Raw genomic sequence first — 27,841 nt, 5'->3', positions numbered from 1 at the left:
AGGCGGAGAATACCACCGGCGTGAATAGGCAGAGAATCCCACCGGCGTCAATAGGCGGAGAATCCCACCGGCGTCAATAGGCGGAGAATCCCACTGGTGTGAATAACGCAGAATCCCACCGGTGTGAATAGGCGGAGAATCCCACCGGCGTGAATAACGGAGAATCCCACCGGCGTCAATAGGCGGAGAATCCCACCGGCGTCAATAGGCGGAGAATCCCACCGGCGTGAATAACGCAGAATCCCACCGGTGTGAATAGGCGGAGAATCCCACCGGCGTGAATAAGCGGAGAATCCCACCGGCGTGAATAGGTGGAGAATCCCACCGGCGTCAATAGGCGGAGAATCCCACCGGTGTGAATAACGGAGAATCTCACTGGTGTGAATAGGTGGAGATCCCACTGGCGTGAATAACGGAGAATCCCACCGGTGTGAATAGGCAGAGAATCCCACTGGTGTGAATAACGGAGAATCCCACAGGTGTGAACAGGCGGAGAATCCCACCGGCGTGAATAACGGAGAATCCCACTGGCGTGAATAGGCGGAGAAGCCCACTGGCGTGAATAGCGGAGAATCCCACTGGTGTGAATAACGGAGAATCCCACTGGTGTGAATAGGTGGAGAATCCCACCGGTGTGAATAGGCGGAGAATCCCACTGGTGTGAATAACGGAGAATCACACTGGTGTGAATAGGTGGAGAATCCCACTGGCGTGAATAACGGAGAATCCCACTGGCGTGAATAGGCGGAGAATCCCACCGGTGTGAATAGGCGGAGAATCCCACTGGTGTGAATAACGGAGAATCACGCTGGTGTGAATAACGGAGAATCCCACTGGTGTGAATAGGTAGAGAATCCCACCGGTGTGAATAGGCGGAGAATCCCACTGGTGTGAATAACGGAGAATCACGCTGGTGTGAATAGGTGGAGAATCCCACCGGTGTGAATAACGGAGAATCCCACTGGTGTGAATAACAAGAGAATCCCACTGGTGTGAATAACGGAGAATCCCACTGGTGTGAATAGGTAGAGAATCCCACCGGTGTGAATAGGCGGAGAATCCCACTGGTGTGAATAACGGAGAATCCCACCGGTGTGAATAGGCGGAGAATCCCACTGGTGAGAATAACGGAGAATCCCACTGGTGTGAATAACGGAGAATCCCACTGGCGTGAATCGGCGGAGAAGCCCACTGGTGTGAATAGGCGGAGAATCCCACTGGTATGAATAACGGAGAATCCCACTGGTATGAATAACGGAGAATCCCACTGGTGTGAATAGGTGGAGAATCGCACAGGTGTGAATAACGGAGAATCCCACCGGTGTGAATAGGCGGAGAATCCCACTGGTGTGAATAACGGAGAATCACACTGGTGTGAATAGGCGGAGAATCCCACTGGTATGAATAACGGAGAATCCCACTGGTGTGAATAACGGAGAATCACACTGGTGTGAATAGGTGGAGAATCCCACCGGCGTGAATAGGCGGAGAATCCCACCGGCGTGAATCGGTGGAGAATCCCACCCGCGTGAATAGGCGGAGAATCCCACTGGCGTGAATAGGCGGAGAATCCCACTGGCGTGAAAAATGGAGAATCCCACTGGCGTGAATAGGCGGAGAATCCCACTGGCGTGAATAGGCGGAGAATCCCACCGGCGTGAATAGGCGGAGAATCCCACTGGCGTGAATAACGGAGAATCCCACTGGCGTGAATAGGCGGAGAATCCCACTGGCGTGAATAATGGATAATCCCACCAGTGTGAATAGGCGGAGAATCACACTGGCGTGAATAACGGAGAATCCCACCGGCGTGAAGAGACGGAGAATCCCACCGGTGTGAATAACGGAGAATCCCACTGGCGTGAATAGGCGGAGAATCCCACTGGCATGAATAGGTGGAGATTCCCACTGGTGTGAATAGGCGGAGAATCCCACTGGCGTGAATAGGCGGAGAATCCCACTGGCGTGAATAGGCGGAGAATCCCACCGGTGTGAATAGGCGGAGAATCCTACTGGCGTGAATAGGCGGAGAATCCCACTGGCGTGAATAGGTGGAGAATCCCACTGGTGTGAATAACGGAGAATCCCACTGGTGTGAATAACGGAGAAATCCACCGGAGTGAATAGGCGGAGAATCCCACTGGTGTGAATAACGGAGAATCCCACCGGTGTGAAAAGGCGGAGAATCCCACTGGCGTGAATAGGCGGAGAATCCCACCGGTGTGAATAGGCGGAGAATCCCACCGGCATGAATAGGCAGAGAATCCCACCGGTGTGAGTAGGCGGAGAATCCCACCGGTGTGAATAGGCGGAGAATCACACTGGCGTGAATAGGCGGAGAATCCCACCGGTGTGAATAGACGGAGAATCCCACTGGCGTGAATAGGCGGAGAATCCCAATGGCGTGAATAGGCGGAGAATCCCACTGGTGTGAATAACGGAGAATCCCACTGGTGTGAATAACGGAGAATCCAACCAGCATGAATAACGGAGAATCCCACCGGTGTGAATAACGGAGAATCCCACTGTTGTGAATAACGGAGAAACCAAGCGGCATGAATAACGGAGAATCCAACCGGCATGAATAACGGATAATCCAACCGGCATGAATAACGGAGAATCCCACCGGTGTGAATAACGGAGAGTCCCACTGGCGTGAATAACGGAGAATCCCACTGGCGTGAATAACGGAGAATCCCACTGGCGTGAATAACGGAGAATCCCACCGGCATGAATAACGGAGAATCCCACCGGCATGAATAGGCGGAGAATCCCACTGGTGTGAATAACGGAGAATCCCACTGCCGTGAATAGGCGGAGAATCCCACCGGCATGAATAGCGGAGAATCCCACTGGTGTGAATAACGGAGAATCCCACTGGTGTGAATAACAGAGAATCCCACTGGCGTGAATAACGGAGAATTCCACCGGTGTGAATAACGGAGAATCCCACTGGTGTGAATAATGGAGAATCCAACCGGCGTGAATACGGAGAATCCCACCGGTGTGAATAACGGAGAATCCCACTGGCGTGAATAACTGAGAATCCAACCGGCGTGAATAACGGAGAATCCCACCGGTGTGAATAACGTAGAATCCCACTGGTGTGAATAGGCGGAGAATCCCACCGGTGTGAATAGGCGGAGAATCCCACCGGTGTCAATAGGCGGAGAATCCGACTGGCGTGAATAACGGAGAATCCCACGACTGTGAATAGGCGGAGATTACCACCGATGTGACTAGGCGGAGAATCCCACCGGTGTGAATAGGCGGAGAATTCCATCGGTGTGAAAAGACGGAGAAGCCCACCGGCGTGAATAGGCGGAGAATCCCACCAGCGTGAATAGGCGGAGAATCCCACTGGTGTGAATAACGGAGAATCCCACCGGCGTGAATAACGGATGATCCCACCGGCGTGAATAGGCGGAGAATCCCACCGGCGTGAATAACGGAGAATCCCACTGGTGTGAAAAACGGAGAATCCCACCGATGTGAATAGGTGGAGAATCCCACTGGTGTGAATAACGGAGAATCCCATCGGTGTCAATAACGGAGAATCCAACCGTCGTGAATAACGGAGAATCCCACTGGCGTGAATAGGCGGAGAATCCCACCGGTGTGAATCACGGAGAATCCCACTGGTGTGAATAACGGAGAATCCCACTGGTGTGCATAACGGAGAATCTAACCGGCATGAATAACGGAGAATCCCACCGGTGTGAATAACGGAGAAGCCCACCGGTGTGAATAACGGAGAATCCCACTGGTGTGAATAACGGAGAATCCAACCGGCATGAATAACGGATAATCCAACCGGCATGAATAACGGATAATCCAACCGGCATGAATAACGGAGAATCCCACCGGCGTGAACAACGGAGAATCCCACCGGCGTGAATAGGCGGAGAATCCCACCGGCGTGAATAGGCAGAGAATCCCACCGGCGTCAATAGGCGGAGAATCCCACCGGCGTCAATAGGCGGAGAATCCCACTGGTGTGAATAACGGAGAATCTCACTGGTGTGAATAGGTGGAGAATCCCACCGGTGTGAATAGGCGGAGAATCCCACTGGTGTGAATAACGGAGAATCACACTGGTGTGACTAGGTGGAGAATTGCACTGGTGTGAATCGGCGGAGAATCCCACTGGTGTGAATAGGTGGAGAATCCCACTGGTATGAACAACGGAGAATCCAACTGCTGTGAATAGGCGGAGAATCACGCCGGTGTGAATAGGCGGAGAATCCCACCGGCGTGAATAGGCGGCGTATCCCACCGGCGTGAAAAGGCGGAGAATCCCACTGGTGTGAATAGGTGGAGAATTGCACTGGTGTGAATAGGCGGAGAATCCCACCGGCGTGAATAGGCGGAGAATACCACCGGCGTGAATAGGCAGAGAATCCCACCGGCGTCAATAGGCGGAGAATCCCACCGGCGTCAATAGGCGGAGAATCCCACCGGCGTCAATAGGCGGAGAATCCCACCGGCGTGAATAACGCAGAATCCCACCGGCGTGAATAGGCGGAGAATCCCACCGGCGTGAATTGGTGGAGAATCCCACCGGCGTGAACAACGGAGAATCCCACCGGCGTGAATAGGCGGAGAATCCCACCGGCGTGAATAGGCAGAGAATCCCACCGGCGTCAATAGGCGGAGAATCCCACCGGCGTGAGTAGGCGGAGAATCCCACCGGTGTGAATAGGCAGAGAATCCCACTGGTGTGAATAACGGAGAATCTCACTGGTGTGAATAGGTGGAGAATCCCACTGGCGTGAATAACGGAGAATCCCACTGGTGTGAACAGGCGGAGAATCCCACCGGTGTGAATAACGGAGAATCCCACTGGCGTGAATAGGCGGAGAATCCCACTGGTGTGAATAACGGAGAATCCCACTGGTGTGAATAGGTGGAGAATCCCACTGGCATGAATAACGGAGAATCCCACTGGCGTGAATCGGCGGAGAATCCCACCGGTGTGAATAGGCGGAGAATCCCACTGGTGTGAATAACGGAGAATGACACCGGTGTGAATAGGCGGAGAATCCCACTGGTGTGAATAACGGAGAATCCCACTGGTGTGAATAACGGAGAATCCCACTGGTGTGAATAGGTGGAGAATCGCACAGGTGTGAATAACGGAGAATCCCACCGGTGTGAATAGGCGGAGAATCCCACTGGTGTGAATAACGGAGAATCACACTGGTGTGAATAGGCGGAGAATCCCACTGGTATGAATAACGGAGAATCCCACTGGTGTGAATAACGGAGAATCACACTGGTGTGAATAGGTGGAGAATCCCACCGGCGTGAATAGGCGGAGAATCCCACCGGCGTGAATCGGCGGAGAATCCCACCCGCGTGAATAGGCGGAGAATCCCACTGGCGTGAATCGGCGGAGAATCCCACTGGCGTGAAAAATGGAGAATCCCACTGGCGTGAATAGGCGGAGAATCCCACTGGCGTGAATAGGCGGAGAATCCCACCGGCGTGAATAGGCGGAGAATCCCACTGGCGTGAATAACGGAGAATCCCACTGGCGTGAATAGGCGGAGAATCCCACTGGCGTGAATAATGGATAATCCCACCGGTGTGAATAGGCGGAGAATCACACTGGCGTGAATAACGGAGAATCCCACCGGCGTGAAGAGACGGAGAATCCCACCGGTGTGAATAACGGAGAATCCCACTGGCGTGAATAGGCGGAGAATCCCACTGGCATGAATAGGTGGAGATTCCCACTGGTGTGAATAGGCGGAGAATCCCACTGGCGTGAATAGGCGGAGAATCCCACTGGCGTGAATAGGCGGAGAATCCCACCGGTGTGAATAGGCGGAGAATCCTACTGGCGTGAATAGGCGGAGAATCCCACTGGCGTGAATAGGTGGAGAATCCCACTGGTGTGAATAACGGAGAATCCCACTGGTGTGAATAACGGAGAAATCCACCGGAGTGAATAAGCGGAGAATCCCACTGGTGTGAATAACGGAGAATCCCACCGGTGTGAAAAGGTGGAGAATCCCACTGGCGTGAATAGGCGGAGAATCCCACCGGTGTGAATAGGTGGAGAATCCCACCGGCATGAATAGGCAGAGAATCCCACCGGTGTGAGTAGGCGGAGAATCCCACCGGTGTGAATAGGCGGAGAATCACACTGGCGTGAATAGGCGGAGAATCCCACCGGTGTGAATAGACGGAGAATCCCACTGACGTGAATAGGCGGAGAATCCCAATGGCGTGAATAGGCGGAGAATCCCACTGGTGTGAATAACGGAGAATCCCACTGGTGTGAATAACGGAGAATCCAACCGGCATGAATAACGGAGAATCCCACTGGTGTGAATAACGGAGAATCCAACCAGCATGAATAACGGAGAATCCCACCGGTGTGAATAACGGAGAATCCCGCTGTTGTGAATAACGGAGAAACCAAGCGGCATGAATAACGGAGAATCCAACCGGCATGAATAACGGATAATCCAACCGGCATGAATAACAGAGAATCCCACCGGTGTGAATAACGGAGAGTCCCACTGGCGTGAATAACGGAGAATCCCACTGGCGTGAATAACGGAGAATCCCACTGGCGTGAATAACGGAGAATCCCACCGGCATGAATAACGGAGAATCCCACCGGCATGAATAGGCGGAGAATCCCACTGGTGTGAATAACGGAGAATCCCACTGCCGTGAATAGGCGGAGAATCCCACCGGCATGAATAGCGGAGAATCCCACTGGTGTGAATAACGGAGAATCCCACTGGTGTGAATAACAGAGAATCCCACCGGTGTGAATAACAGAGAATCCCACCGGTGTGAATAACGGAGAATCCCACTGGTGTGAATAATGGAGAATCCAACCGGCGTGAATAACGGAGAATCCCACCGGTGTGAATAACGGAGAATCCCACTGGCGTGAATAACTGAGAATCCAACCGGCGTGAATAACGGAGAATCCCACCGGTGTGAATAACGTGGAATCCCACTGGTGTGAATAGGCGGAGAATCCCACCGGTGTGAATAGGCGGAGAATCCCACCGGTGTCAATAGGCGGAGAATCCGACTGGCGTGAATAACGGAGAATCCCACGTGTGTGACTAGGCGGAGAATCCCACCGGTGTGAATAGGCGGAGAATTCCATCGGTGTGAAAAGACGGAGAAGCCCACCGGCGTGAATAGGCGGAGAATCCCACCAGCGTGAATAGGCGGAGAATCCCACCGGCGTGAATAACGGAGGATCCCACCGGCGTGAATGGGCGGAGAATCCCACCGGCGTGAATAACGCAGAATCCCACCGGCGTGAATAACGGAGAATCCCACTGGTGTGAAAAACGGAGAATCCCACCGATGTGAATAGGCGGAGAATCCCACTGGTGTGAATAGGCGGAGAAGCCCACTGGTGTGAATAGGCGGAGAATCCCACCGGCGTGAATAACGGAGAATCCCACTGGTGTGAATAGGCGGAGAATCCCACTGGCGTTAATAGGCCGAGAATCCCACCGGTGTGAATAGACGGAGAATCCCACTGGCGTGAATAGGCGGAGAATCCCACTGGCGTGAATAGGCGGAGAATCACACTGGTGTGAATAGGCGGAGAATCACACTGTTGTGAATAACGGAGAATCCCACTGGTGTGAATAACGGAGAATCCCACCGATGTGAATAGGCGGAGAATCCCACCGGTGTGAATAACAGAGAATCCCACCGGTGTCAATAGCCGGAGAATCCCACTGGCGTGAATAGGCAGAGAATCCCACCGGTGTGAATAGGCGGTGAATCCCACCGGCATGAATAACGGAGAATCCCACTGGTGTGAATAATGGAGAATCCCACTGGTGTGAATAACGGAGAATCCCACCGGCGTGAATAGGGGGAGTATCCCACCGGCATGAAAAGGCGGAGAAACCCACTGGTGTGAATAGGTGGAGAATCGCACTGGTGTGAATAGGCGGAGAATCCCACTGGTATGAACAACGGAGAATCCAACTGCTGTGAATAGGCGGAGAATCACGCCGGTGTGAATAGGCGGAGAATCCCACCGGCGTGAATAGGCGGAGTATCCCACCGGCGTGAAAAGGCGGAGAATCCCACTGGTGTGAATAGGTGGAGAATCGCACTGGTGTGAATAGGCGGAGAATCCCACCGGCGTGAATAGGCGGAGAATCCCACCGGCGTGAATAGGCGGAGAATCCCACCGGCGTGTATAGGCAGATAATCCCACCGGCGTCAATAGGCGGAGAATCCCACAGGCGTCAATAGGCGGAGAATCCCACCGGCGTCAATAGGCGGAGAATCCCACTGGCGTGAATAGGCGGAGAATCCCACCGGCGTGAATAGGCGGAGAATCCCACTGGCGTGAATAGAACATAGAACATAGAAAATACAGCATAGAACAGGCCCTTCGGCCCACGATGTTGTGCCGAACCTTTGTCCTAGATTAATCATAGATTATCATTGAATTTACAGTGCAGAAGGAGGCCATTCGGCCCTTTGAGTCTGCACCGGCTCTTGGAAAGAGCACCCTACCCAAACTCAACACCTTCACCCAACACCAAGGGCAATTTGGACATTAAGGGCAATTTATCATTGGCCAATTCACCTAACCTGCACATCTTTGGATTGTGGGAGGAAACCGGAGCACCCGGAGGAAACCCACGCAGACACGGGGAGGACGTGCAGACTCCGCACAGTCAGTGACCCAAGCCGGAATCGAACCTGGGACCCTGGAGCTGTGAAGCAATTGTGCTATCCACAATGCTACCGTGCTGCCCTTGAGAACAAATAAATCTACACTATATCATTTAACCGTAATCCATGTACCTATCCAATAGCTGCTTGAAGGTCCCTAATGTTTCCGACTCAACTACTTCCACAGGCAGTGCATTCCATGCCCCCACTACTCTCTGGGTAAAGAACCTACCTCTGATATCCCTCCTATATCTTCCACCTTTCACCTTAAATTTATGTCCCCTTGTAATGGTTTGTTCCACCCGGGGAAAAAGTCTCTGACTGTCTACTCTATCTATTCCCCTGATCATCTTATAAACCTCTATCAAGTCGCCCCTCATCCTTCTCCGTTCTAATGAGAAAAGGCCTAGCACCCTCAACCTTTCCTCGTAAGACCTACTCTCCATTCCAGGCAACATCCTGGTAAATCTTCTTTGCACCTTTTCCAAAGCTTCCACATCCTTCCTAAAATGAGGCGACCAGAACTGTACACAGTACTCCAAATGTGGCCTTACCAAAGTTTTGTACAGCTGCATCATCACCTCACGGCTCTTAAATTCAATCCCTCTGTTAATGAACGCGAGCACACCATAGGCCTTCTTCACAGCTCTATCCACTTGAGTGGCAACTTTCAAAGATGTATGAACATAGACCCCAAGATCTCTCTGCTCCTCCACATTGCCAAGAACTCTACCGTTAACCCTGTATTCCGCATTCATATTTGTCCTTCCAAAATGGACAACCTCACACTTTTCAGGGTTAAACTCCATCTGCCACTTCTCAGCCCAGCTCTGCATCCTATCTATGTCTCTTTGCAGCCGACAACAGCCCTCCTTACTATCCACAACTCCACCAATCTTCGTATCGTCTGCAAATTTACTGACCCACCCTTCAACTCCCTCATCCAAGTCATTAATGAAAATCACAAACAGCAGAGGACCCAGAACTGATCCCTGCGGTACGCCACTGGTAACTGGGAACCAGGCTGAATATTTGCCATCCACCACCACTCTGACTTCTATCGGTTAGCCAGTTCGTTATCCAACTGGCCAAATTTCCCACTATCCCATGCCTCCTTACTTTCTGCATAAGCCTACCATGGGGAACTTTATCAAATGCCTTACTAAAATCCATGTACACTACATCCACTGCTTTACCTTCATCCACATGCTTGGTCACCTCCTCAAAGAATTCAATAAGATTTGTAAGGCAAGACCTACCCCTCACAAATCCGTGCTGACTATCCCTAATCAAGCAGTGTCTTTCCAGATGCTCAGAAATCCTATCCTTCAGTACCCTTTCCATTACTTTGCCTACCACCGAAGTAAGACTAACTGGCCTGTAATTCCCAGGGTTATCCCTAGTCCCTTTTTTGAACAGGGGCACGACATTCGCCACTCTCCAATCCCCTGGTACCACCCCTGTTGACAGTGAGGACGAAAAGATCATTGCCAACGGCTCTGCAATTTCATCTCTTGCTTCCCATAGAATCCTTGGATATATCCCGTCAGGCCCGGGGGACTTGTCTATCCTCAAGTTTTTCAAAATGCCCAACACATCTTCCTTCCTAACAAGTATTTCCTCGAGCTTACCAATCTGTTTCACACTGTCCTCTCCAACAATATCGCCCCTCTCATTTGTAAATACAGAAGAAAAGTACTCGTTCAAGACCTCTCCTATCTCTTCAGACTCAATACACAATCTCCCGCTACTGTCCTTGATCGGACCTACCCTCGCTCTAGTCATTCTCATATTTCTCACATATGTGTAAAAGGCCTTGGGGTTTTCCTTGATCCTACCCGCCAAAGATTGTTCATGCCCTCTCTTAGCTCTCCTAATCCCTTTCTTCAGTTCCCTCCTGGCTATCTTGTATCCCTCCAATGCCCTGTCTGAACCTTGTTTCCTCAGCCTTACATAAGTCACCTTTTTCCTCTTAACAAGACATTCAACCTCTCTTGTCAACCATGGTTCCCTCACTCGACCATCTCTTCCCTGCCTGACAGGGACATACATATCAAGGACACGTAGCACCTGTTCCTTGAACAAGTTCCACATTTCATTTGTGTCCTTCCCTGCCAGCCTATGTTCCCAACTTATGCACTTCAATTCTTGTCTGACAACATCGTATTTACCCTTCCCCCAATTGTAAACCTTGCCCTGTTGCACGTACCTATCCCTCTCCATTACTAAAGTGAAAGTCACAGAATTGTGGTCACTATCTCCAAAATGCTCCCCCACTAACAAATCTATCACTTGCCCTGGCTCATTACCCAGTACTAAATCCAATATTGCCCCTCCTCTGGTCGGACAATCTACATACTGCGTTAGAAAAGCTTCCTGGACACACTGCACAAACACCACTCCATCCAAACTATTTGATCTAAAGAGTTTCCACTCAATATTTGGGAAGTTAAAGTCGCCCATGACTACTACCCTATGACTTCTGCACCTTTCCAAAATCTGTTTCCCAATCTGTTCCTCCACATCTCTGCTACTATTGGGGGGCCTATAGAAAACTCCTAACAAGGTGACTGCTCCTTTCCTATTTCTGACTTCAACCCATACTACCTCAGTAGGCTGATACTCCTCGAACTGCCTTTCTGCAGCTGTTATACTATCTCTAATTAATAATGCCACCCCCCCACCTCTTTTACCACCCTCCCTAATCTTATTGAAACATCTATAACCAGGGACCTCCAACAACCCAAGTTCACCCACCTTATTCCTGATGCTTCTTACGTTGAAGTATACACACTTCAACCCCTCTCCGTGCCTGCAAGTACTCTCCTTTGTCAGTGTTCCCTTCCCCACTGCCTCATTACACGCTTTCGCGTCCTGAATATCGGCTACCTTAGTTGCTGGACTACAAATCCGGTTCCCATTCCCCTGCCAAATTAGTTTAAACCCTCCCGAAGAGTACTTGAAAACCTCCCTCCCAGGATATTGGTGCCCCTCTGGTTCAGATGCAACCCGTCCTGCTTGTACAGGTCCCACCTTCCCCAGAATGCGCTCCAATTATCCAAATACCTGAAGCCCTCCCTCCTACACCATTCCTGCAGCCACGTGTTCAACTGCACTCTCTCCCTATTCCTAGCCTCGCTATCACGTGGCACCGGCAACAAACCAGAGATGACAACTCTGTCTGTCCTGGCTTTTAACTTCCAGCCTAACTCCCTAAACTTGTTTATTACCTCCACACCCCTTTTCCTACCTATGTCGTTGGTACCAATGTGCACCACGACTTCTGGCTGCTCACCCTCCCCCTTAAGGATCCTGAAGACACGATCCGAGACATCCCTGGCCCTGGCACCCGGGAGGCAACATACCTTCCGGGAGTCTCGCTCGCGACCACAGAATCTCCTATCTATTCCCCTAACCATTGAATCTCCTACAACTATTGCTTTACTATTCTCCTCCCTTCCCTTCTGAGCCCCAGAGCCAGACTCAGTGCCAGAGACCTGGCCGCTAGGGCCTTCCCCCGGTAGGTCATCCCCCCCAACAGCATCCAAAACGGTATACTTGTTTTGAAGGGGAACGGCCACGAGGGATCCCTGCACTTTCTGCCTGTTTGTTTTTTTCCCCCTGACTGTAACCCAGCTATTCTTGTCCTGTACCTTGGGTGTGGTTACCTCCTTGTAACTCTTCTCAATCACCCCCTCTGCCTCCCGGATGATCCGAAGTTCATCCAGCTTCAGCTCCAGTTCCCTAACACGGTCTTTGAGGAGCTGAAGTTGGGTGCACTTCCCGCAGGTATAGTCAGCGGGGACACCGGTGGTATCCCTCACCACCCACATCCTACAGGAGGAGCATGTAACTGGCCTAGCCTCCATCCCCTCTTACCTGACAGAATATAGCTGCTCTGTGGACTAACTAGATCTCCGCCCACCGACCCTGCTCCCAGTCAGCTACACTTTCTGTAAACTCCTGGCTCTCTTCGCACTCTTTGCGGAAATGTCGGAAACAAAATGAAAGGAGCGCCTTACTCCCTCCTCACCTAACTCCCTTGGTCACCAAACTCTCACTATCACACTCAAATGCACCAAATTCAGCACTCAGTGCAAACAAAGTCTGCACTGTAGGGGATCACTTTTATACTGTGAATCTAGCCTCTGAAAACCTGGCCTAATCCAATTAACTAATTAACAAGCTCCAGCTGCAAGTGCCTACAAGTAGAAGCCGGTTTAAAGCTTATTGAAAATTCACCTTCTTCTAAACCAAACAGCAACTTTTAAGTTAATTAACTAAATAAAAGAAAGACTAAACTTTAGATAAAAATGAAGCCTTATACTCCCTCGGTCACCAAACTCTCACTATCACACTCAAATGCACCAAATTCAGCACTCAGTGCAAACAAAGTCTGCACTGTAGGGGATCACTTTTATACTGTGAATCTAGCCTCTGAAAACCTGGCCTAATCCAATTAACTAATTAACAAGCTCCAGCTGCAAGTGCCTACAAGTAGAAGCCGGTTTAAAGCTTATTGAAAATTCACCTTCTTCTAAACCAAACAGCAACTTTTAAGTTAATTAACTAAATAAAAGAAAGTCTAAACTTTAGATAAAAATGAAGCCTTATACTCCCTTGGTCACCAAACTCTCACTATCACACTCAAATGCACCAAATTCAGCACTCAGTGCAAACAAAGTCTGCACTGTAGGGGATCACTTTTATACTGTGAATCTAGCCTCTGAAAACCTGGCCTAATCCAATTAACTAATTAACAAGCTCCAGCTGCAAGTGCCTACAAGTAGAAGCCGGTTTAAAGCTTATTGAAAATTCACCTTCTTCTAAACCAAACAGCAACTTTTAAGTTAATTAACTACATAAAAGAAAGACTAAACTTTAGATAAAAATGAAGCCTTATACTCCCTCGGTCACCAAACTCTCACTATCACACTCAAATGCACCAAATTCAGCACTCAGTGCAAACAAAGTCTGCACTGTAGGGGATCACTTTTATACTGTGAATCTAGCCTCTGAAAACCTGGCCTAATCCAATTAACTAATTAACAAGCTCCAGCTGCAAGTGCCTACAAGTAGAAGCCGGTTTAAAGCTTATTGAAAATTCACCTTCTTCTAAACCAAACAGCAACTTTTAAGTTAATTAACTAAATAAAAGAAAGACTAAACTTTAGATAAAAATGAAGCCTTATACTCCCTCGGTCACCAAACTCTCACTATCACACTCAAATGCACCAAATTCAGCACTCAATAACGGAGAATCCCACTGGCGTGAATAGGCAGAGAATCCCACTGGCGTGAATAATGGATAATCCCACCGGCGTGAAGAGGCGGAGAATCCCACCGGTGTGAATAACGGAGAATCCCACTGGCGTGAATAGGCGGAGAATCCCACTGGCATGAATAGGTGGAGATTCCCACTGGTGTGAATAGGCGGAGAATCCAACTCGCGTGAATAGGCGGAGAATCCCACTGGCGTGAATAGGCGGAGAATCCCACCGGTGTGAATAGGCAGAGAATCCCACTGGTGTGAATAGGCGGAGAATCACACTGGCGTGAATAACGGAGAATCCCACCGGCGTGAAGAGACGGAGAATCCCACCGGTGTGAATAACGGAGAATCCCACTGGCGTGAATAGGCGGAGAATCCCACTGGCATGAATAGGTGGAGATTCCCACTGGTGTGAATAGGCGGAGAATCCAACTCGCGTGAATAGGCGGAGAATCCCACTGGCGTGAATAGGCGGAGAATCCCACCGGTGTGAATAGGCAGAGAATCCCACTGGCGTGAATAGGCGGAGAATCCCACTGGTGTGAATAACGGAGAATCCCACTGGTGTGAATAACGGAGAATCCAACCGGCATGAATAACGGAGAACCCCACTGGTGTGAATAACGGAGAATCCCACTGGCGTGAATAGGCGGAGAATCCCAATGGCGTGAATAGGCGGAGAATCCCACTGGTGTGAATAACGGAGAATCCCACTGGTGTGAATAACGGAGAATCCAACCGGCATGAATAACGGAGAATCCCACTGGTGTGAATAACGGAGAATCCAACCAGCATGAATAACGGAGAATCCCACCGGTGTGAATAACGGAGAATCCCACTGGTGTGAATAACGGAGAATCCAAGCGGCGTGAATAACGGAGAATCCAACCGGCATGAATAACGGATAATCCAACCGGCAAGAATAACGGAGAATCCCACCGGTGTGAATAACGGAGAGTCCCACTGGCGTGAATAACGGAGAATCCCACTGGCGTGAATAACGGAGAATCCCACTGGCGTGAATAACGGAGAATCCCACCGGCATGAATAACGGAGAATCCCACCGGCATGAATAGGCGGAGAATCCCACTGGTGTGAATAACGGAGAATCCCACTGGCGTGAATAACGGAGAATCCCACCGGCGTGAATAGGCGGAGAATCCCACTGGTGTGAATAACGGAGAATCCCACTGGCGTGAATAACGGAGAATCCCACCGGCATGAATAACGGAGAATCCCACCGGCATGAATAGGCGGAGAATCCCACTGGTGTGAATAACGGAGAATCCCACTGGTGTGAATAACGGAGAATCCCACTGGCGTGAATAACGGAGAATCCCACTGCCGTGAATAGGCGGAGAATCCCACCGGCATGAATAGCGGAGATTCCCACTGGTGTGAATAACGGAGAATCCCACTGGTGTGAATAACAGAGAATCCCACTGGCGTGAATAACGGAGAATCCCACCGGTGTGAATAACGGAGAATCCCACCGGTGTGAATAACGGAGAATCCCACCGGCGTGAATAACGGAGAATCTACTGCCGTTAATAGGCGGAGAATCCCACCGGCGTGAATAACGGAGAATCCCACTGGTGTGAATAACGGAGAATCCCACTGGTGTGAATAACGGAGAACCCCACTGGTGTGAATAACGGAGAATCCCACTGGTGTGAATAGGCGGAGAATCCCACCGGTGTGAATAGGCGGAGAATCCCACCGGTGTCAATAGGCGGAGAATCCCACTGGCGTGAATAACGGAGAATCCCACGAGTGTGAATAGGCGGAGATTCCCACCGATGTGAATAGGCGGAGAATCCCACCGGTGTGAATAGGCGGAGAATCCCATCGGTGTGAAAAGACGGAGAATCCCACCGGCGTGAATAGGCGGAGAATCCCACCGGCGTCAATAGGCGGAGAATCCCACCGGCATGAATAGGCGGAGAATCACACTGGCGTGAATAACGGAGAATCCCACCGGCGTGAATAACGGAGGATCCCACCAGCGTGAATAGGCGGAGAATCCCACCGGCGTGAATAACGGAGAATCCCACCGGCGTGAATAACGGAGAATCCCACTGGTGTGAATAACGGAGAATCCTACCGATGTGAATAGGCGGAGAATCCAACCGTCGTGAATAACGGAGAATCCCACAGGCGTGAATAGGCAGAGAATCCCACCGGTGTGAATCACGGAGAATCCCACTGGTGTGAATAACGGAGAATCCCACTGGTGGGAATAACGGAGAATCCCACCGATGTGAATAGGCGGAGAATCCAACCGTCGTGAATAACGGAGAATCCCACAGGCGTGAATAGGCAGAGAATCCCACCGGTGTGAATCACGGAGAATCCCACTGGTGTGAATAACGGAGAATCCAACCGGCATGAATAACGGAGAATCCCACCGGTGTGAATAACGGAGAATCCCACTGGTGTGAATAACGGAGAATCCAACCGGCATGAAGAACGGATAATCCAACCGGCATGAATAACGGAGAATCCCACTGGTGTGAATAACGGAGAGCCCCACTGGCGTGAATAACGGAGAATCCCACTGGTGTGAATAACGGAGAATCCCACTGGTGCGAATAGGCAGAGAATCCCACCCGTGTGAATAGGCATGGAATCCCACTAGTGTGAATAACGGAGAATCCCACCGGCGTGAATCGGCGGAGAATCCCACCGGTGTGAATAGGCGGAGAATCCCACTGGTGTGAATAGGCGGAGAATCCCACTGGTGTGAATAGGCGGAGAATCCCATCGGCATGAATAGGCGGAGAATCCCACTGGTGTGAATCGGCGGAGAATCCCACCGGCGTGAATAATGGAGAATCCCACCAGCGTGAATAGGCGGAGAATCCCACTGGTGTGAATCGGCGGAGAATCCCATCCTTTATTACCACTTGGTCTAGAACTGACTTTTGAGTTTCAGTTTTCTTTTCAACAGAAAAGATAGAAGGGGAGGGTAGAGGTAACACGATGGGCTATGCAGCAGTTGCTTCAGATTAATCCATACCTCGATATACATATATATATATATACTTTATTAATATGTATAGTTATACATTGTTACCTCGTTCAATTTTCAATTTGTATGTCACACAATGGTCTCCACATAGTTTCCTGTTGTGCACACTGTTACATCTCAGGCCACCAGATGTCCCAACAAATCAGGGAATATGTAGACTGTGTGGTCATGTGAGAACACAATGCTGCGGCTACAATAGGAGTCATGTGGCGGGAGCACAGGAGTTATTGCCGGGATAGTGAGCAGAGCGCAAGTGTTTAATATAGCTGTTGAGCTCAGGAATAAACTGCCTTTCTTGAAAGTTCTTGATTTTAGGGAACCAACAACTTTATACAACAGCTATTAAATGTTATAGACAAACACCCCAGGACAGGTACAGCACGGGGTTAGATACAGAGTAATGCTCCCTCTACACTGTCCCCATCAAATATTCCCAGGACAGGTACAGCACAGGGTTAGATACAGAGTAAAGCTCCCTCTACCTGTCCCCATCAAATACTCGCAGGACAGGTACTGCACAGGGTTAGATACAGAGTGAAACTCCCTATGCATCTATGACCAAACCATTTGTCATGTGAATATCCCTATAAGAATGGTTTTTAGCTTATCACATAGCTTCAAAGAACAACAAAGAACAATACAGCACAGGAAAGGCCCTTCGGCCCTACAAGCCTGTACCGGTCATGATACCAACCTTTGCAAAAACACTCAATACCTTTTTGTTCTGTATCCATCTTCATTGATGTCATTGTGTGGGTGGAGCTGGACTGTGGCTGTGTGAGATTTTTTGATTCGCTTTCATTCAAATTTGACTGCTGTAGGCTACAGACAGAGAAAATAAGTGTTTTGGCCTGTCTCGCTCCATTTTCATTTTAAAGTGTTGTTCCAGGGAAAAAAAACATTGATTATTGTTGCCTGCTTTGGCAACTTGAAAGATATAGTTTGCTTTCCGGGAGGAATTGAATCTGCTGGTGAGATGGTGTCAGAATCTCAGGGAAAGCCAATCTCATTCAAGTGAGAATGCAGAGTGCTGGGCCACGCCCTTGAAAAGGGGTTTTTGGTTTATGGGATTTTGTTTTTGAATTGGAACAGTTGAGGGGGAATTCATTAACTGTTATACATAGATTACTTTAACTGTCTTTATGTTTGTAATTGATGAAAATTCTTTCTGTGTGTTTATATAAATATTAAGCTTAGAATAAAGCTTATTTTAATTAAAGTGTCTAGGAAGACTGTTGAATCACACCTCAAGTGAAGGCTCTTGTGCTCACCCTAGCCAAATTCCACATAAAGTTATACACAAAGAACTGCATAATATGCTTTGGAGTTTTTATACCCTGGCCCATAACACATTAAAATATTGGAAATGGTCAGTGATCACTCCAGGTCATAGAACATTACAGCACAGTACAGGCCCTTCGGCCCTCGATATTGCGCCGACCTGTGAAACCACTCTAAAGCCCATCTACACTATTCCCTTATCGTCCATATGTCTATCCAATGACCATTTGAATGCCCTTAATGTTCGTGAGTCCACTACTGTTGCAGGCAGGGCATTCCATGCCCTTACTACTCTCTGAGTAAAGAACCTACCTCTGACATCTGTCCTATATCTATCTCCCCTCAATTTAAAGCTATGTCCCCTCGTGCTAGACATCACCATCCGAGGAAAAAGGCTCTCACTGTCCACCCTATCTAATCCTCTGATCCTCTTGTATGCCTCAATTAAGTCACCTCTTAACCTTCTCTCTAAGGAAAACAGCCTCAAATCCCTCAGCCTTCCCTCAAAAGATCTTCCCTCCATACCAGGCAACATTCTGGTAAATCTCCTCTGCAGCCTTTCCAATGCTTCCACATCCTTCCTATAATGCGGCGACCAGAATTGCACGCAATACTACAAATGCGGCCGCACCAGAGTTTTGTACAGCTGCAACATGACCTCATGGCTCCGAAACTCAATCCCTCGACCAATAAAAGCTAACACACCGTACGCCTTCTTAACAACCCTCTCAACCTGGGTGGCAACTTTCAGGGATCTATGTACTTGGACACCGAGATCTCTCTGCTCATCCACACTACCAAGAATCTTACCAGTAGCCCAGTACTCAGTCTTCCTGTTATTCCTTCCAAAATGAATCACCTCATGCTTTTCTGCATTAAACTCCATTTGCCACCTCTCAACCCAGCTCTGCAGCTTATCTATGTCCCTCTATAACTTGTAACATCCTTCCGCACTGTCCACAACTCCACCGACTTTAGTGTCATCTGCAAATTTACTCACTCATCCTTCTACGCCATCCTCCTGGTCATTTATAAAAATAACAAACAGCAGTGGCCCCAAAACAGATCCTTGTGGTACACCACTAGTAACTGGACTCCAGTCTGAACATTTACCATCAACCACCACCCTTTGTCTTCTTCCAGCTAGCCAATTTCTGATCCAAACTGCGAAATCACCTGTCTCACTTTTTTGCTTTTAACCTGCACCCGTTTGTATTTCCACCTTTACTCCACACACTTGACCATATCTGAAATTTTACCTCGACTTGAAATCATTTGGCAATCTTGTTCCACTTCAATTTTGTGCAAATATTCATCTAAACTGTCTTTGATTTCCAATCATACTGATCATTTTGGGAAGTAATTAGATGTGATGGTTAAAACTGTTGCATCTTTTCTTGTGTTTCTTGACCGGTCTCAGTTGGTCCTGTACGCCTACCGAACAAGAACGATCTGCTAATGTACCTCGCTCTGCAAATGGAAGAATCACCATTGTGTGTGCAACCAAAAGAGAAGGAGATAATTAAAGTGAGTATTTCATAGGATGGAATTTGTCATGTCAATTACACAATGTGGTGTGACCATCCGAGCTGGTTCACTCTTCCTGTCTATTGATCCGACACAGCAAAGACCAGAATAAAAATATAACTGTCCATTAACAATGGCTAAACATAATGGGCTGGATTCTCCATTTGGGTGACAATGGGCTGGATTTTCCGATTTTGAGCCGATGACCGGAGCATGTATCTAGTCTTGTGACCAAAAAGTTGGGGCTGACCCGCACTGAAGCTCCGCCCGATAGAGGGCGAACAGCCGCGCCACGTAAAGCCCCGGCTTTACCTGCAGATATGGATGGAGAATTGCCGGGTCCGTGGCCACGCATACGCACGGCGGCGACCTGCAGCGATCGTGCCGTACAACATTGGTGCCGGCCGCGCACGGACTCAGCCTGTCAGATAGTGCCCCATTGTAATCCTCCTCGCCACCGCCGGACCACACCCACCAGTCCCCCCGTTCTCCAGCCCCCCCCCCCCCCCGCCCCCCTCCCCCCCCCCAGCCACCGGAACGGCTGCCCCCGACTGGGTCACCGCTGGACACAGTCCGCAGCTACCACACGAGGTCCCCGAAAACTATGAGCGCACGTGCTCCACGCCATTGGGAGCATTGGGGGAGGGCCTCAGGTGATGTCCTGAGGCTGCCCCAATGGCGTGCAGTGTACTCAGCGATTACCTCATTTTTGATGGGGGCGAAGCATCTGAAAAAAGGCGCCAACCCGATTTTTGCATAAAAACGGAATCTCCGGCCAATCGCTGAACGCGATTTCAGCATCGACAATCGGAGAATTGAGCCCTGTCTCCCATGGGAGCTAAATTGCATCTGTTTTATGATCATCTTGATGTCGTAAAGCCGTCAGGCGTAAAGTGTTACACGGCATGCATGACGTGCAATACGAGGGATTCCCAGGGGCACACCTTGAGTGGGCGACCCTATAGCATGGTCCTGAGGCTGGCGACCCCCACCACACTGCAAATTGGTCTCGCCCCCATCATACAGCAACCCCCTACCCCTCGATTGCTTGGGTGCCTCCCCCACTGCCAGGACTGCCCCATCCCCAAGTACGTGGGCGACTCGACAACCCCCACCCCCTGTCCCATGCGCTTTCATTTTACATGCTAATCTTTTATGTGGAACTTTATCAAAACCCTTCTGAAAGTCGAAATATACCACATTCACTGGCTCACCCTCAACAACTCTACTAGTTACATCCTCAAAGAATTTCAGAAGATTTGTTAAGCACGATTTCCCCTTCATAAAGCCATTCTCACTCTGTCTCAACTTGCCACTATTTTCAAAGTGTTCAGCAATAAAATCTTTGATAATGAATTCCAGAAGTTTACCTACTACTGATGCCAGGCTGACTGATCTATAATTCGATGTTTTCCCTCTACATCCCTTTTAAAATAGTGGAGTTACATTAGCTACCCTTCAATCTGCAGGAACTGTTTTAGAGTCTATAGGATCCTGCAAGATGATGACCAATGCATCCACTATTTCCACTTACTTAAGTATCCTGGAATGTAGATTATCAGGCCATAAGACCATAAGACATAGGAGCGGAAGTAAGGCCATTCGGCCCATCGAGTCCACTCCACCATTCAATCATGGCTGATTTCAACTCCATTTACCCGCTCTCCATTGCCCTTAATTCCTCGAGAAATCAAGAATCCCTCTGTGGCAATGAATTCCACAGACCCACCACTCTCTGGCTGAAGAAATTTCTCCTCATCTCTCTTCTAAAGTGACTCCATTTTATTCTAAGGCTGTGCCCCCGGGTCCTAGTCTCCCCTGCTAATGGAAACAACTTCCCTACGTCCACCCTATCTAAGCCATTCATTATCTTGTAAGTTTCTATTAGATCTCCCCTCAACCTCCTAAACTCCAATGAATATAATCCCAGGATCCTCAGACGTTCATCGTATGATAGGCCTACCATTCCTGGGATCATCTGTGTGAATCTCCGCTGGATCCGCTCCAGTGCCAGTATGTCCTTCCTGAGGTGTGGGGCCCAAAATTGCTCACAGTATTCTAAATGGGGCCTAACTAACGCTTTATAAAGCTTCAGAAGTACATCCCTGCTTTTATATTCCAAGCCTCTTGAGATAAATGACAACATTGCATTTGCTTTCTTAATTACGGACTCAACCTGCAAGTTTACCTTTAGAGAATCCTGGACTAAGACTCCCAAGTCCCTTTGCACTTCAGCATTATGAATTTTGTCACCGTTTAGAAAATAGTCCATGCCTCTATTCTTTTTTCCAAAGTGCAAGACCTCGCACTTGCCCACGTTGAATTTCATCAGCCGTTTCTTGGACTACTCTCCTAAACTGTCTAAATCTTTCTGCAGCCTCCCCACCTCCTCCATACTACCTGCCCCTCCACCTAACTTTGTATCATCGGCAAACTTATCCAGAATTCCCCCAGTCCCGTCATCTAGATCGTTAATATATAAAGAGAACAGCTGTGGCCCCAACACTGAACCCTGCGGGAAACCACTCGTCACCGGTTGCCATTCCGAAAAAGAACCTTTTATCCCAACTCTCTGCCTTCTGCCTGACAGCCAATCGTCAATCCATGTTAGGCCCTGGGGATTTATCTGCGTTCAATGCCATCAATTTACCCAACACCATTTCTCACCTAATATTGATCTCCTTTAGTGCCCCCTCTCACTAGATCCTGCGTTCCTCAACATTTCTATTATCTGATTTGTGTCCACATTTATGAGGAAACAAAGTATGTGTTTATTTGCTCATACATTACTTTACCCCCTATTATACATTCCCTTGTTTCTGGCTGTAAGTGATCTACATTTGGCTTTACCAATCTTTTTCTCTTCACGTACCTAGAGAAACGTTTACAATTAGTTTTTATGTCCCCTGCAAACTTACTCTCATACTCTATTTTCCCCTTCTTAATCAATCTTGATCCTTCTTTGCTGAATTCTAGACAGCTCCCAATCCTCAGACCTATTTTGTTTCTTGGTCAATTTGTGTGCTTCTTCCTTGGATCGAATACTATCTCTAATTTCCCTTGTAAACCTTGGATTGACCACCTTTCTCGTTTTACTTTCGTGTTAGACAGGAATAAACAATTGTTGCAGTTTCCCCTTGTGCTCCTTGAATGTTTGCCATTGCCTATCTACTGTCACCCCTTTAATAACATTCCCCAATCATCAAAGCCAATTCATGCCTCATATGATTGTAGTTTTCTTTATTAGAATTCAGGACCCTCATGTCAGAATCAACCACTTCACTCTCCACCTCGATAAAAATTCTATATTATGGTCGCCCATCCCCAAGGGGTCTCACACAACTAGATTGTCAATGATTCCATTCTCATTATACAGTACCCAGTCTAGGATGGCCTGTTCTCTAGTTGATTCCTCAACGTATTGGTCTAGAAAACATCCCATATACACTCCGGGAATTCCTCCTCTACGGTATTGTGGCTAATTTGATTTGCCCAATCACTATGCAGATTAAAATCACCCATAATTACAGATGTTCCTTTATCGCATGCATCTGTAATTTTCTGTGTAATGCCATTCCCAACATCACCACAGAAGTTTTGGGGTCTATATGCAACACCCACTAATGTTTTTTGTCCCTTGTTTATCAGCTCAACGCATACAGATTCCACATTGTCAGAGCTAATAACCTCCCTCACTGTTGCATTAATTACCTCTTTAACCAGCACTGCCACTCCACCGCTTTTTCCTTTTTGCCAGTCCTTCCTTAATACTGAATACCCCTGGACATTCAGCTCTCATCCTGGTCACCCTGCAGCCATGTCTCTGTAATCCCGATTATATCATAGCCTTTTATGTATATTTGAGCGATTAGTTTATCTGCTTTATTGCAAAAGCGTTAAGCTAGTCTTTTTAACTTTATTTGTCACGCTCCCAATGTTTTTCTGTGGCCCTGTTTGAATCTGGCCCTTGGTTTCTCTGCCTATCACTTTTCTTATTCCCCTTTCTGTATCTTGTTTTTGCCCTTGTTTCCCTGCCATTTTTGTTTAAACCCCCCCCCCCCCAACCACGCGAGCAAATTCTCCCCCTCAGACAACAGTCACGGACCTGCCCAAGTGTAACCTGTACAGTTTGTACAGGTCCCACCTCCCCCAGAACCGGTCCCAATGCCCCCTTACACCATCTCTTCAGCCATGTATTTATCCGATATATCCTACTATTTCTACTCTGACTAACGCATGGCAGTGGTTGTAATAATGAGATCACTACCTTTGAGGTCCGACTTCTCAACTTTCTTCCGAACTCTCTATATTCACCGGGCAGCATGGTAGCATAGTGGTTAGCCCAATTGCTTCACAGCTCCAGGGTCCCAGGTTCAATTCCCGGCTTGGGTCACTGTCTGTGCGGAGTCTGCACGTTCTCCCTGTGTGTGCATGGGTTTCCTGCGGGTGCTCCGGTTTCCTCCCACAGTCCAAAGATGTGCAGGTTAGGTGGATTGGCCACGATAAATTGCCCTTAGTGTCCAAAATTGCCCTTAGTGTTGGATGGGGTTACTGAGTTATGGGGATAGGGTGGAGGTGAGGGCTTGTGTAGGGTGCTCTTTCCAAGAGCCGGTGCAGACTCGATGGGCCGAATGGCCTCCTGCTGCACTGTAAATTCTGTAATTCTAGAAATTCTGCTTTTAGGACCTCATCCCTTTTTTTTAAACCTATGTCAGTGGTACCAATGAGCACCACGACCACTGGCTATTCACCCTCCCTCTCCAGAATGTCCTCCATCCTTGACCCTAGCACCAAGGAGGCAACAGACCATCCTGGAGCCTTGTTTACGGCCACAGAAACGGCAATGTATTCCCCTTACAATTGAATCCCCTATAACTATTGCAATCTCACACTTCTTACTCCTCCCCTCTGCAGCAGAACCAACCGTGGTGCAATGGATTTGGCTGTTGCTGGTTTCCCTTGAGAGGTCATTTCCCTCAATAGGATCCAAAATGATATATCTGTTTTGCAGGGGAATGGCCACAGGAGATTCCTGCACTGCCTGCCTAGCTCTCTTGCTCTGCCTGGTAGTCACCCATTCCCTTCCTGCAGAGTCTGAGCCCGCCATGTGACCACCTCTTGATACGTACTATTCACGTATAAACTGCACAGTGTGAATGGGATACCCAGAAACTGGAGAATGGAATTTCTTGTTGTCTGACTCTTGCCAGCAGATGCCTGGTTCACTGGTCTCTACCCCAATCCACAGAATATTGTGGACAGGCAGCCATTGTATTTATGGCCAAGCTAGGCTGGGGGTAGCGAAGGGAAAACACATCAATATCTAATAGCAACATGAGTGAGTTCAGTAGATGTAAAAACCCGCAAGTAGCCTCTGGGGTGGGAACAATTAACTTCCCCGTTTCATTTGCCAAATACGAGCTCTCCCGTTAAACATAGAACATTACAGCACAGTACAGGCCCTTCGGCCCTCGATGTTGCGCCAACCTGTGAAACCACTCTGTAGCCCATCTACACTATTCCCTTATCATCCATATGTCTATTCAATGACCAATTTGAATGCCCTTAGTGTTGGCGAGTCCACTACTGTTGCAGGCAGGGCATTCCATGCCCTTACTACTCTCTGAGTAAAGAACCTATCTATCTCCCCTCAATTTAAAGCTATGTCCCCTCATGCTAGACATCACCATCCGAGGAAAAAGGCTCTCACTGTCCACCCTATCCAACCCCCTGATCATTTTGTATGCCTCTATTAAGTCTCCTCTTAACCTTCTTCTCTCCAACGAAAACAGCCTCAAGTCCCTCAGCCTTTCCTCATAAGATCTTCCCTCCATACCAGGCAACATTCTGGTAAATCTCCTCTGCACCCTTTCCAATGCTTCCACATCCTTCCTATAATGCGGCGACCAGGATTGCACGCAATACTCCAAATGCGGCCGCAACAGAGTTTTGTACAGCTCCAACATGACCTCATGGCTCTGAAACTCAATCCAGATAGTCAACACGGTTTTGTGAAGGGTAGGTCGTGCCTCACAAACCTTATTGAGTTCTTTGAGAAGGTGACCAAACAGGTGGATGAGGGTAAAGCAGTTGATGTGGTGTATATGGATTTCAGTAAAGCGTTTGATAAGGTTCCCCATGGTAGGCTACTGCAGAAAATACGGAGGCATGGGATTCAGGGTGATTTAGCAGTTTGGATCAGAAATTGGCTAGCTGGAAGAAGACAAAGGGTGGTGGTTGATGGGAAATGTTCAGACTGGAGTCCAGTTATTAGTGGTGTACCACAAGGATCTGTTTTGGGGCCACCGCTGTTTGTAATTTTTGTAAAGGAGGGCGTAGAAGGATGGGTAAGTTAATTTGCAGATGACACTAAAGTCGGTGGAGTTGTGGACAGTGCGGAAGGATGTTACAAGTTACAGAGGGACATAGATAAGCTGCAGCGCTGGGCTGAGAGGTGGCAAATGGAGTTTAATGCAGAAAAGTGTGAGGTAGAATCATAGAAGTTTACAGCATGGAAACAGGCCCTTCGGCCCAACCAGTCCATGCCGCCCAGTTTTTACCATTAAGCTAGTCCCAGTTGCCCGCACTTGGCCCATAACCCTCTATACCCATCTTACCCATATAACTAGCATCACCCATGTGATTCATTTTGGAAGGAATAACAGAAAGACAGAGTACTGGGCTAATGGTAAGATTCTTGGCAGTGTGGATGAGCAGAGAGATCTCGGTGTCCATGTACATAGATCCCTGAAAGTTGTCACCCAGGATGAGAGGGTTGTTAAGAAGGCGTACGGTGTGTTAGCTTTTATTGGTAGAACAATGTATGGATGTACCATAAATAAACCCAGAAGTTAGGCATTGGCTGCAGAGAGATCCAGTTAGGATGTATTGTGTATTGTATATAACTATCATTGGAAATAGATTAAATTGGCCTGAACTACTCGGTGTTGGACTCCTTCATGACCTTATAAAAGTGTAAAACTGGGAATATGTTTTTGGAGTCAGTTGACCCTCCCAGGGCAGGCGCACTGGAGTTAGATAGAGGACAAATCCCTCTACACTGAATAATCAAACATTCTCACGGCAGGTATAGTATTCTGTTCGATTTAAAGGAAAGTTCCCTCTACGCTGTCCCATAAAACAAAGAGCAAAGAAAAGTACAGCACAGGAACAGGCCCTTCGGCCCTCTAAGCCTGCGCTGACCATGCTGTCTGTCTAACCTAAACCTTTTAAACTTCTGGGTCTCGTATCCCTCTATTCCCATCCTATTCATGTATTTGTCAAGACTTAAACGTCACTCTCGGACCTGCTTCCACCACCTATTCTGGAAGCCAGTTCCAGGCACCCACTACCCTCTGTGTAAAAAACCTCCCTCTCACATCTCCTCTGAAGTTTGCCCTTCACACCGTAAACCTATGTCCCCTAGTAATTGACTCTTCCCCCCTATTATATTACAACTTCTGGTGGTAATGTTATATTGCTTTGTGCAATATTTTGTGAGGCATACAAAATGATCAGGGGGTTAGATAGGGTGGACAGTGAGAGCCTTCTCCCGCGGATGGAAATGGCTGGCACGAGGGGACATAGCTTTAAACTGAGGGGTAATAGATATAGGACAGAGGTCAGAAGTAGGTTCTTTACGCAAAGAGTGGTGAGGCCGTGGAATGCCCTACCTGCAACAGTAGTGAACTCGCCAATATTGAGGGCATTTAAAAGTTTATTGGATAAGCATATGGATGATAATGGCATAGTGTGGGTTAGATGGCTTTTGTTTCGGTGCAACATCGTGGGCCGAAGGGCCTGTACTGCGCTGTATCGTTCTATGTTCTATATGTTACTCACTTGCCTCTTGCCAGGATGATCTTTAACTCGATGTTGATTAACATTCATAGTCTTCCAATTAGAGCAAATACTTTATTGAGTAACGTTGACAAATTCATTGTGAGTTCATTCTCTCTCCAATGCTTAAACTAGATGTTAAATGAACATAGAACATAGAAAATACAGCACAGAACAGGCCCTTCTGCCCACGATGTTGTGTGTAA

At 48.5% G+C, this 27,841-nt stretch overlaps 1 protein-coding gene across 1 annotated transcript in view; it reads left to right on the top strand.

Moving 5' to 3' along the window:
- The window catches only part of LOC140396662 (cytidine and dCMP deaminase domain-containing protein 1-like), a 209,376-nt gene that overhangs the window by 88,305 nt on the left and 93,230 nt on the right, over positions 1–27,841 (top strand). The window contains exon 8 of the mRNA XM_072485457.1: positions 19,690–19,796. Within this exon, the coding sequence (XP_072341558.1) occupies positions 19,690–19,796 (107 nt within the window). The remainder of the gene's footprint in view (positions 1–19,689; positions 19,797–27,841) is intronic.

Source organism: Scyliorhinus torazame, chromosome 19 (assembly GCF_047496885.1).
Source record: "Scyliorhinus torazame isolate Kashiwa2021f chromosome 19, sScyTor2.1, whole genome shotgun sequence".
Taxonomy (NCBI): Eukaryota; Metazoa; Chordata; class Chondrichthyes; order Carcharhiniformes; family Scyliorhinidae; genus Scyliorhinus; species Scyliorhinus torazame.
The sequence above is the reverse complement of the archived record's forward strand: the minus strand, read 5'-3'. Positions and strand labels throughout refer to the sequence as shown.